This window comes from Paroedura picta, chromosome 1, assembly GCF_049243985.1.
Source record: "Paroedura picta isolate Pp20150507F chromosome 1, Ppicta_v3.0, whole genome shotgun sequence".
In the NCBI taxonomy this organism is placed as follows: Eukaryota; Metazoa; Chordata; class Lepidosauria; order Squamata; family Gekkonidae; genus Paroedura; species Paroedura picta.
In genome coordinates, this window is record NC_135369.1 from 136,648,850 (window position 1) to 136,660,845 (window position 11,996).

General features: G+C 43.2%; 1 protein-coding gene across 1 annotated transcript in view; it reads right to left on the bottom strand.

Moving 5' to 3' along the window:
- ZNF292 (zinc finger protein 292) overlaps nt 1-11,878 on the bottom strand; it is a 65,737-nt gene extending 53,859 nt beyond the window's left edge. The window contains exon 1 of the mRNA XM_077304977.1: nt 11,637-11,878. Within this exon, the coding sequence (XP_077161092.1) occupies nt 11,637-11,819 (183 nt within the window). The 5' untranslated portion in view covers nt 11,820-11,878. The remainder of the gene's footprint in view (nt 1-11,636) is intronic.
- Between the last annotated feature and the right edge of the window lie 118 nt (nt 11,879-11,996).

Genomic DNA, 11,996 nt, shown 5'->3' on the forward strand with positions numbered 1-11,996 from the left:
GATTTTGACAATGAAGCACAAAGATGGAAATTACACACGTTCTGAGTGGGATTGTGGTGCAGCCTGCAAACTATTTTCCATCTGTCACAGGAATGTGAGTGTCATACTTTCCAGGAAGATGTGATGGAGCTCTCTGCACTCTTCCCAGCTGTGACTGAATGGACTGAAAGCTTAGATATTAGTATTTAGAGGGATTATCCAATATGTCTGCATGCTATACCTACTTGGATACATATTTAATTTTATTATATGCTTCCTGTGTGTAACTCTGCCATACAATGATAAATAAATAGATAGCTACTGATGAGATTCTATGCTGAATATGTTTTCTCAGTGTTTGATGTAAAGAATGGAATCTGACACACAAAACTGGACACTGAGTCAAGCTGTTTGACTACATTTACAGCACCTTATGGCCTGTTCCAGAACTGTTCCATGGGACACTGAATCGGGAACTGGAGAATATTCAAAGTATGCAAGTAATTGCAAATAATGGAAGAAGGGAATATAGAAAGCAATAAGAGCTCATGACAAAAAGTTGCACCTCTTCTTGGAGCAGTGCAGAGACTAAACACTGATAATTTCAGGCTGCCTTGTACTGGACACCTCATGACAGCAGAGGTGTCAGAAATTGACTCTGGAAAAGTGGAAGCCATTAAAGAGATGCCAAGGCCAGTGGATGTGAAACGTTCAAAGACTCTTGGGAATGGTTAACTACCTGAAAAGTTTTGCAGGGGGCTAGCGGATTACTGCGAACAGTGTGATATAACTAGGTCAGGACTAGGAGCTGTCCTGTCACAAAATCAGCAGCCAACTGCATTCATCATTGAATCACTCAGAAACTGAAAGAAATGCAGACTGAAAGAGAACTTTTGGATGGAATGGAATGCTTCAATCAGCTCACATTTGGCCAGACAGTGCATGTCCAGTCAGACCATATGTCTATAGAAACCATTATGTGGAAAAACATTTTGAGTGTTTCATAAGTGGCTTCAGCAGATGTTGCTGAGACTACAGAATTATGATATGCTCATTCAGTACCACCCCAGGAAAAATCAGGTCATGGCAGACACCTTTAGCAGAGCTTACCTCACTAAGTCTAGTAAAGGCTGAGTGGAGAAAGACATAAGAGTCAATAAATATGCTGTAGTACCTCTATGCCCCCACTTACAGGCAATACAAGAGACCACAGCTGAAGACAACTGTCACCACAAAGGTAAACAGATTATCCTTGCAGGGGGACCTGCAGAGAACAAGCTAGCAGGAGGGGCTGCACCATATTTCCCCATAAGAGATGAACCTAGATAACCAAGATGAGATTTCTTTTAAGGGTAATAGACCTATTACCTCCTGAGCCTCTGTAACTGGACATAATAAAATGGATACACTCTACACTCAGGGGAAGTGTAGAGCTGTCTGAGAAGAGCAAGAGAATGTGTATACTAGTTTGGCTGAACACCCACTTAAGACTGCCATGGAGCAACAGTTGAGATGTGTAAATATCTTAAAGACAGACAGCAAAAGGGGACTATACACCCATGAGATATCTAGCTGGCAATGGGGAAAAGTAGATGATCTGTTTACATTGTCAGAATGCAGATAGCTATTTGGAAGCTTAAGAGCCATTTTGCCTGCTACAGAATAGTTGATACTGTATTTTCGGATAATGGACCTCAATTTATATCAGTTTATATATGGAAATGCGACTGCCAGGCATCCCCTCCTGCATATCCCCAGCATAATGGGAAAGTTGAATCAGCAGTCAAAATGGCTATGTGAATTGGTCCATATCTGGTCACCCTTGATCACCGGAACACACTATCACAAGGTTTGGACTGCAGTCCAGCCCAAAGCCTGATGGGTCAAAGGACAGTTTGTTGCCTATGCAAAGCTGTTTATTACAACTACGCCACAATAGATTATATGAACTTAAGTCTAAGAGAAAACCTGCCTAGATCCAAAAATATAGGCTTTCCTAGCTTAAACACATGAGCCTCTTGTGGCGCAGAGTGGTAAGGCAGCCGTCTGAAAGCTTTGCCCATAAGGCTGGGAGTTCAATCCCAGCAGCCGGCTCAAGGTTGACTCAGCCTTCCATCCTTCCGAGGTCGGTAAAATGAGTACCCAGCTTGCTGGGGGGTAAACGGTCATGACTGGGGAAGGCACTGGCAAACCACCCCGTATTGAGTCTGCCATGAAAACGCTAGAGGGCGTCACCCCAAGGGTCAGACATGACTCGGTGCTTGCACAGGGGATACCTTTACCTTTACCTTAGCTTAAACACTATCACTACAAGGATCTCTGTTTAAAAAACAAACACAGCAGACTCAGAAGTAGCCTCCACACTTGGGCCTTTGATCAGTTTGTGTCACAAGGCTGCCTTATACTGAACTGGACCTTGATCCATCACAAAATAATTGTTTTTTATATCCCGCTTTTCACTACCTATAGGAGTCTCAATGTGGCTTGCGATCGCCTTCCCTGCCTCTCCCCACAACAGATACCCTGTGAGATAGGTGAGGTTGAGAGAGCTCTGACAGGACTGCTCGGTGAGAACAGCTCTATCAGGACTGTGACTAGTCCAAGGTCATTCAGCCGAGTTCATGTGGAGGAGTAGGGAATCTCCAGATTAGAAACTGCCACTCTTAACCAGTATACCAAGCTGGCTCTCAGTATTATCTATTCAGACTGACAGCAGCTCTCCAGGATCTTAGGCAGAGGTCTTTCCCATCACCTACAGCAAGATCCTTTAACTGGAGCTGTGGGGATTGAGGCAGATGCTCTGCCCAGTGGCCATGGTGCCTCTCAACTGTTCCTGAGATGACAGTTTCTATGATTCATGCTTCCTTCAAAACCTAGTGTTCATTGACATCAGATGTGCCAGGAAATACCATGACCCTTAAGTTGGAGAAGAAAGTAGCTCCTGAGGACCCCCCCCCCCCCAATCCTCCTCTAAGGGAAAAAACTCATTACCATGATTTCTACAGGGATGGAAACAAGGACTGATCTCTTCTGACTCCTCATCAGATGAGCCCATAACATACTCAAATAAGGTTACATGCCATGATGTAGCTTCTGACTTATGGTGATCTTATGAATTTACCTCCAAAACATCCCATCATTAACAGTCTTACTCAGGTTTTTTTTAATTGATGGCTATGGCTTTCTTATTGAGTCAATCTGTCTCATCTTGGGCCTTCAACAACGACCTTCAAATTTTCTTGGCATTATTCTCCTTTCCAGTGAATATTAACTTTTCATGATCTGGCCAAACGCTAAAATGAAATGCCCTCGAGTAATTTCTGATGACAGCCTTATTAAATAATAACATCCAAAGCATTTTTTTGTTATCAAATTGCTCAGGTCTTGTAAACCTAGAGCCATGGTTTCCTTATTGAGTTAATCAATCTCATGCTGGATCTTCTTCCTCTATTCTGCCTGCCTTCAACTTTTTCTAGCATTAATGTTTTTCCAATAAATTCTGTTTTCTCATATGTGATCAAAGTATGATAACCTTAGTTTTTAGTCATTTTAGCTTCTAGAAAGAGAGAGTTCAGACTTGATTTGATCTAGAATCTACTTGTCTTTTTGACAGTCCATAGTAACTATAAAACTCTCCTCCAACACCACATTTCAAATGAATGATAGGCTGCCATTTATTCCAGAGTTAATTGCATAGAATATTTGACAATATTGTGGTTGCCACCAGGAATGGAAAATGTTTTGGGAAAAATTTATTGAATAAAAGCACCAGCTTTGGTTTTGATGTTGGCAATTCATATATCAAACCAGGGTACAGTTGAGGCTGCTTTAGTTACTGAATGATTTATCCATCCACAAATTAGCACCAAAATATGAAATTTTAGTTTGTCCCTGCAGGGTGGGACAAAGTTTGATTTCTTTTACTCATGGTGAGTGATATAACTCTGCACAAAAGTGGAGGCTGCAGTACCAGATATTAATAGTTTCCCCATTAGCAGTTCCACATCTCTGTTGTAGTTGATGTCCAGATTTCCAAGCAACCCATCTCCTAGTTGGAGGTGGTAAGACAGACAATGCATACATGATGAACATCCTTCTGCATTTGCATTCGTTTCTTGGTCAAGATATTGTTAACAATGGTAATTATAATGCAACTGCAGACTCTTGTTTTTAATAAATACACTATATTTCGTTCTTGTACTGAGCCAATGTTGTTTTTAATAGATTCAGGTGGGTAGCCATGCTGGTCAGAAGCAGCAGAACAAAGTTTGAGTCCAGTGGCACTTCAATGGCCAACATAGTTTTATTAATTCAAGTGGATAGCCATATAGTTTGCAGCAGCAGAACAAACTTAAGAGTCCAATGGCATCTTTAAGACCAACAAAATTTTATTCAAGGTATGAGCTTTCATGTGCATGCAAACTTCCTCAGATACAATGTCATGGAATAATAGTTTTATTAAATAGTTTGATTAGCTTTTTGTGTGACCAAAAGACACAATAACAGAACACCCCTACTGGTCACCTTCAACTCCCAACTCAAAACAGTTCAACACACCATTAGCGAAATACAACTGCTACTGGCTAGTGACAGTTCCCTTTCACAAGTACTGGGGAGCAAGCCTTTTCTTGCAAACAGACAGCCCTCCAGTCCAGGCGGGCATGTATACAGCTATGCTTCCCAACCATAATCTGCATGATTTGCACAACTTCTGGTTTTCTGTAAGCCTGAAGAATGTTTCAGGGGGTTTCTCAATGGTAAAAAGTTGAGAAAGGCTGACATAGGTCAAACACACTGACGAAGGTTAAACAGACATAAGAATCACAAGACTGAAAAAACTGTAAGAGAACTTCAACCTTCCAGGACATTAAATTGGTGACATCAAAGTAGCTGTTTTATTACAAAGGAACTTCAAGAACATGCTGGAAAGGTATATTGCTATGTTGCAAGTTATTACAACATTCAAAACAATGGAATCCCCAGGACTCAACAGGGATATTGGTTTCTTATCTCACTAGATATCCTAACCTCATTCAACCCTTATATCTGCATTCCCAACAATACCCCAGAAGGGCCACATGTTCTCTTCATTTTATTTTATTTAGAATAACAGAATTGAATAGTAGATTGTAATGTAACATAATTAATACTAGAATTTAATGTACTTTGGAATGGGAGATTAGAATGTATTTCTCTGGTCTGAGGATAGGGGACATAACTCTGTACAACCAGTCACGGTACTTCAGGAAAGGGGATGCTGTGGGGCTATTTCTGTGATTGGGGGGATATAGATGGAGTGTAGTGACAGAGTCAGTTAATTACTCTGGGTGTTCTACAACTGGGAATGCATCTATCCATTAGTTTCTGACATATATATTTCCTTCATCCCAGAGTTGGATCTAAACAAATACTAACCTTATAAACTTGACTTGTTATTCCTGTATCATCCTTGAATCTGTTAAATATCTTCATTATTCTGGGTACTAATTTGTTTTTAATAGAATGACATATAACAACTACATTAAGGGTACTTCACATGAATAACGCCTATTATAACTTTTAACATTACATGACTTGGAGGCCTTCAGGGTCTTTTTTCATTAAGCTACCAGTTTTGGGACTCAAAATCAGGCACAAGTATTCTGTATACAGGTTTTACAGATCTCATTTCCAAAGCTTATCTACATCCATGCATTTTGTACATTTTGTGCAGAGTGAACCACAACTCAGTTTTCATTCATCCAAACTTCAAAGAATTTTCATTTGGAAAGCGTGGACCTCTTATATTTTCCAACCTTAACCTCTGGAATCAGAATGCCATAAGGAAGACAAAGATAAGGCTTATGGTTTTGACTTTACTAAACTCAGGACCAGCCAAAGGACTATTGCCTTCATATTTCCAACAACAGATTCCTATGTAGTAGACAGAGAGCAGTGATCCCTCGTAAAGAGCTACCCTTCATGCACCAAGAGTTTAGGCAGGCTTAGTAGATTTGTTCTCTACCTAATAGCAGCCCACTGCACATTACAAACTGTTTATGAAACTCCTTGTTTTAAAAAGGCTTTACACATAGCACAGGGATTGCTATCTGAGATATGTAATTTCAAAGATTTCTTTGACATCCAGAACTAGTAATGCAATTCTTTGGATATGGGACAGTGTTTGCCTTTTTGGGGTGGGGGGAAAGCACTGGGGGCAGCCTGTTTCTCCTCCTGCTGCACCAGCAGCTCTACCAAGGCCTCGCAAGGTTACAGCTCGAGTTGCTCAGGGTGGTGGGAGCTTTGGCAGGGGCTCCCTTCCCCCTCCAGCCCACAGTCCCAGGCCTCTACCCTCCCTCGCAGCTCCTGTTTAGCCAGCTAGAACTTCATCCAAATGGAATTAGTTGGAGGAGGAGGAGGCCAGGTATGGGACATCCTTCTTGATTGGCTGCTCATTGCATGGACGGCCAATCAGGAATGGGGGAGTCAGGGCAGTCAACCTGATTGGTGAGTCACAGGCAGTGAGTCCCAGCTCCTCCCAGCACCCTTTACTGGCTTTATTAATGGTTAGAGATTAGAGATTACAGATGGTTCTGTAATTCCTTATTGTAAAGTTTATTGTGCTTTCTTCCTCACAGTTTACAGAGGTCACAGTCAAACAATGGTGGCAAATACAATCAAGTCACAGATTTTTGACAAACTCTGTTTTCAGGGCAAGAGACACTTAGTGGTTTGTCACTGCCTAGCTCTGTGTAGAACCCTGGACTTCCTCGGTGGTCTCTTATCCAAATAGTAACCAAGGCCAACCCTGCACAGCTTCCAATACCTGATGAGATCAAGCTACCCTGGGTCATACAAATCAGGGTAAAATCAAACACAGCCTTATAATTCATCATTTGCCTGACAGCCAACAAGATAAATCTTCAGACAAAATGGATTGAAGCAAATATTAATGCTAGCTCTATGCAAACCATACTTTGCAACTTGGGAAACAGCTTAGAGTAGCGATCCCCAACCTGTGGTCCTTCGACTAATTGGAGGTGGGCCCCGAAGGACGCCTTCCCCCCCCTGGCCCTTTACTTCATCCCCCCCAGCCCTTTACAACACACTTCATTGTTGTGGCGTGTCTGTATCTTATTTTGAAGGGATGTTTAAACATTACCATAGCGACCAGAGCGCGCTAGGGCAGTGGTTGAGAGTAGAGGAGTAAACTACCCCCCCACTGGGCCTCAGTAAAAGGCGTTGAGTGGTCCTCGGTGAGTGGTCCCCGGTAATAAAAAGGTTGGGGACCACTGGCTTAGAGGACAAACACTCCCAAGAGTTAATCATAGTTAATAAAATCCCTCACAAATTATGCAGGGGGGTTGCAAATCATAGCTTATACATGATCCTATTTGTATTAATCATCAATGACAGAAATAGTATGCGCAGAGGTCATGGGGGGACAGATAGAATGGGGATGCGTGCCTGAAATTAGAATGGGTCACTATCATCCGTGCACAGGGTGAAAAATGGACAACTGCACTGTGAAACACTTAAGGTAAAGGTATCCTCTGTGCAAGCACCGATTCATGTCTGACCCTTGGGGTGACGCCCTCCAGCATTTTCATGGCAGACTCAATATGGGGTGGTTTGCCAGTATCTTCCCCAGTCATTACCATTTGCCCCCCAGCAAGTTGGGTACTCATTTTACCAACCTCGGAAGGATGGAAGGCTGAGTCAACCTTGAGACAGCTGCTGGGATTAAACTCCCAGCCTCATGGGCAGACAGCTTCAGACAGCATTTCTGCTGCCTTACCACTGCGCCACAAGAGGCTCTTGTGAAACACTTATTATAGGCCTAAAATAAATCTCAATGCATGAAGAAGAGATAAAGTTAAAACATTGAACTAACCCTATGAAACAGAAACAAAGCAAGTCTTCTTGAAATTTGCTAAGGTTAGAACTAGACTTTATTTGTTTATTTATTTATTTAATTTATTTATCATACTTATATACCGCCCTCCCCGGAGGCTCAGGGCGGTTTACATCATAACAGAGAACGATACATAAAACAGTCTGTAACATGTATAACTGATAACTAATAATTGTAACCAAAATAACAGCACAATATAACAGTATAACAATATAGTACTACAAACAGGTCCAGGGCTTATTGATGGGATTCTGAGGGGGGTGGTTTGGTGAGCAAGCCTCTGATAAGTGGCTGATCCATTAGATGATAGCAATCTCTCCCCATGACAAATATTGTGAGGGGCTTTGAAATTCAAATTCCTTTAATTCATCAGAATATGGTTTTTGTGGTGCTGGGAGTTCAATCCCAGCAGCTGGTTCAAGGCTGACTCATCCTTCCATCCTTCCGAGGTCGGTAAAATGAGTACCCAAGCTTGTTGGGGGGTAAACGGTAATGACTGGGGAAGGCACTGGCTAACCACCCCATATTGAGTCTGCCATGAAAACGCTAGAGGGCGTCACCCCAAGGGTCAGACATGACCCGATGCTTGCACAGGGGATACCTTTACCTTTTATAATTGTATTTTTAACCCAAGATATCCTTCTCAAACATGACAGGCTTTTAGTATTTATTTAGACTTATTTAGTCTAAATACTTATAAGTATTTAGACTTATATTCTGCTTCATTTTGTTTACAGTAGCTTTTAAAACATGACCACTTATGTCCCCGAAGGGCTCACAATCAAAAAGTTTTGAGAGAAACTGATGTCAAAATAAAAATGACATTTTATAAACACATCCGGTTAACATAATCTGTTTAATATAAATTGAACAGGCATAACAAGTCCCAATGGGCATCAAAAGAGCAGTGCACTCTGCAAGAAGTCTCCTGGGAAATAGCTACTCGTTGCTGAAGACGTGCTATGCAGCAAAATGGACTGGATGGGGACAGTCCCAGATGCAGTGGTGATGGTATCACTGGAGCTCTTCCACAAATGAAACCAAAATGTGTAATATTAACAGAATTCCATGACATTAGCAGAATTCTACAACTACAGTATTCTTGAACTTCTCTGTATTACATTACACCAGTAATACAAAATACTGTTTGTCTAGGCCAGCGGTTCTCAACCCGGGGATTGTGACCTCGAGGGGTCCTGACGGCAGCATGGTGCTAACCTCCTCTGCACCACCTCGGAGCTCACCAAGGTGGCGCAGCCAGTGCCATACTGCCACTGCTCTGGCCACCGCTCCACAAAACCTACAGCAGAAGTGGCAGCAGCATGTGCACGTGCGCATGCGCACATGCGCGCGCATGCTTCTGCCCCAGCTGTAGGGGTCGCAGAGCGGTGGAGCTTGAGAACTGCTGGTCTAGGGTATTCCGAGGCATAGAAGTTGTACAAAACTTGTGACACATCTGAACATGAAACAAACACTTTACCTGAGCTTCTTTACAATGAAGATTATCTGAGGGCAGTATATAAATATATAATAAAGGGAGGGACCTCAACAAGGTACAATGCCATAGAGTTCATCCTCCAAAACAGTGTTTGTGTTTTTTTCAGGATCAACTGTAATACCAGATCTACAGACCTAGAGATTGGCAAGTTTGACATAGAGACTTGGAAGTTCCACTAACCTCAGTGAGACTTACATTTAAGTAAAGATGCACAAAGATTGGATTGCATATTCCCTTCAATATATTATAATTCTATACTTCAGGATTTACCATTGAAAATGTTGTAAAACATGTACTCTACCTCTATAATAACCTACATGTTTTGAGGGGGAATTTTTCTTTGGTAGTAACTACTGTGCTGTTTCAAAAAAGACATTGCATCATGGCTAATGCTACCCAGTTTTCTTAGAGTATGGGAATCCACTGACATTGCAGAGGGTGTCTGCTAAATACTCCAACTCACAATCCATATATTGTTCAGTGAGCCATAAGATTCCTAGAATAAAGCTTTGCAGTTATTATGATATTTAGTGAAACTGACTACAAAAACAATGAACAAAGAGAATCAATACATTACTTCCTGACAGAATCTTTCAGAGACATTTCTACAATCTTCAGATATATGATCATCTATCACAGTTAAAATTCTGGATTTCAATTAAGTTGATTTCCAGAATTGCAAATTCTCCACCAACAAAATAACTGCTGGTGTACTACAAGGATACCATTTCTTCAAATTATGTCAGCTAAAAGGCTAAATCTACAAACTGTTTATTGGAAATTAATTTCCATTTTCTAAGCCATTGTGTACAATACAGATCCATTCTAGCAAAAGCTTGCATTTAGCATTCTGAATCATGGTATTCAATGCTGATTCCTTGTTTTTATTTATGTTCTGCTTACCAACAGGCATACAACTTTCTTGTAAGTTGATGAAATTAGATTTCTCCATATTGTTTCAGAGATCATCAATTGTAAGGAAAAAGCAGTGAAATTATAACAGAAGTTGCTTACATTCTGCAATGCTTAAAATACAAGGAAGATGTAAACATGTACAAATAGTGTACAATTTGATCAGCAAAAAGTCTTGAAGCACTGACTCAAATAATTTTTTAGCATAAATTAAAGATATTTACTACTATTCTGATATTGCCTTCAATGACAGAAGTGCTTCTTAAATCTGAAGTAAACTGTCACTCGGGTGAACCATGCTAAAGAAGTTTCACCATGGAAGAAAAACAGGCTGCAAATGTTAAAAATCTTATTCAATTTGTAACGAACCAGATGCCTTTATAAGCTTTTCCTGTCCAGTACACATATGGAAATATAAGGCAGCTGGAATTCTTGCAATGATTAAGACAACTAATGTTGATTGGCAGCTAACTACCCATTTGCAAATCGATATTTGAGACTGTGTACAGTTTTGTTATAAAGCATTTCAACAGCCATGGGTGCATCTCTTCTTTATAACTGTTTGAACTGAAGGAGGAACATACTGTAGGGTATGCAAAAACGGGCCAAAATTAAGTAAGGTGAGTTAATTGGCAGGATTTAAGGGCGGTTCCAAGTTCAGAGCGCCAGCCAGCCAAAACAATAGACACACAAGGATACTCCGGAAGCTAGATTACCGGATCAGCAGAGTGTTATGAATAGGGGACGATGGGAGTTTCATGGCAGGCCTTACTGTGCCTCCTCGGTCTCCCTTAGGAGGCAAGTGCAAGCTACCCTTCTGTGCAAAGTACAGGGACTACACAGTCACGGCAACAGAGCGAAACCTTATCCTCTCAGGCGGAGCGCAAATAACGTGGGGCCCCGAGACTCAGGAGGGAGACCTGCCCCTAACACTCCCCACCCACTTCAGCACCACTGTCCCCACCCCTCCCCTCCCCTCCCCGCGTTCGCGCTGCGGCCCAGGGATCTGAACTGATCGTCGCCCACAGCAGACAAAGGCCCCTCCGGAGCCGAGGCGGCACCAGCACAACAAAGGGGCGAACGGAGCAGAGCGCGCGACAGCCCAGGGCTGCAGAGGACGGCGGCGGCGGCGGCGGGCGATGGGGGCGGGGGGAGGCTATTCTGAAGGCAGCCGGGGGGAGGGGATTCTAGGGCCGCGAGGGGGGCGGGCCACCCGCCTGCCTGCCTGCCTTCGCGGCGGTTTCAATGAAGAGCAGACGGGCCCGGGTGCGCGGCCCGGCAGGCTTCACGGCACTTTCCTTTTGGCGCAAGGGGAGACCTTCCCGCCCCGGAGGCCCCTCGGCCCGTCCTGACCTGGCAGAGCTGCTGACAGTACTCAGTGGCCGCTTCTACGCCTGCCTCATCGCTCTCCTTCAGCGCCGTCTCCAGCGACAGCAGCCGCTCCTTCAGCCGCTGCATCTCCAGGAGGCCGCGCTCGGCCCCGAGACGGCTGCTACTACTGTTGCTGCTGTCCTGCTCGGCCTCCTCGTCCGCCATCTTCGCACCCCGCTCCGTCGCGTACGCAGCCCCCCTCCCCCCCACTATTCCTCGCTCAACGGCCAACTTCCCCCTTCCCGCACGGGTCACGTGATTACACAATGCCACGTTCCGGGGCGGGGTCACGTGCGGGATTAGGGAGGAGAGTTCGAAAAGGCAGTTCGCGCTTGTTCTCTC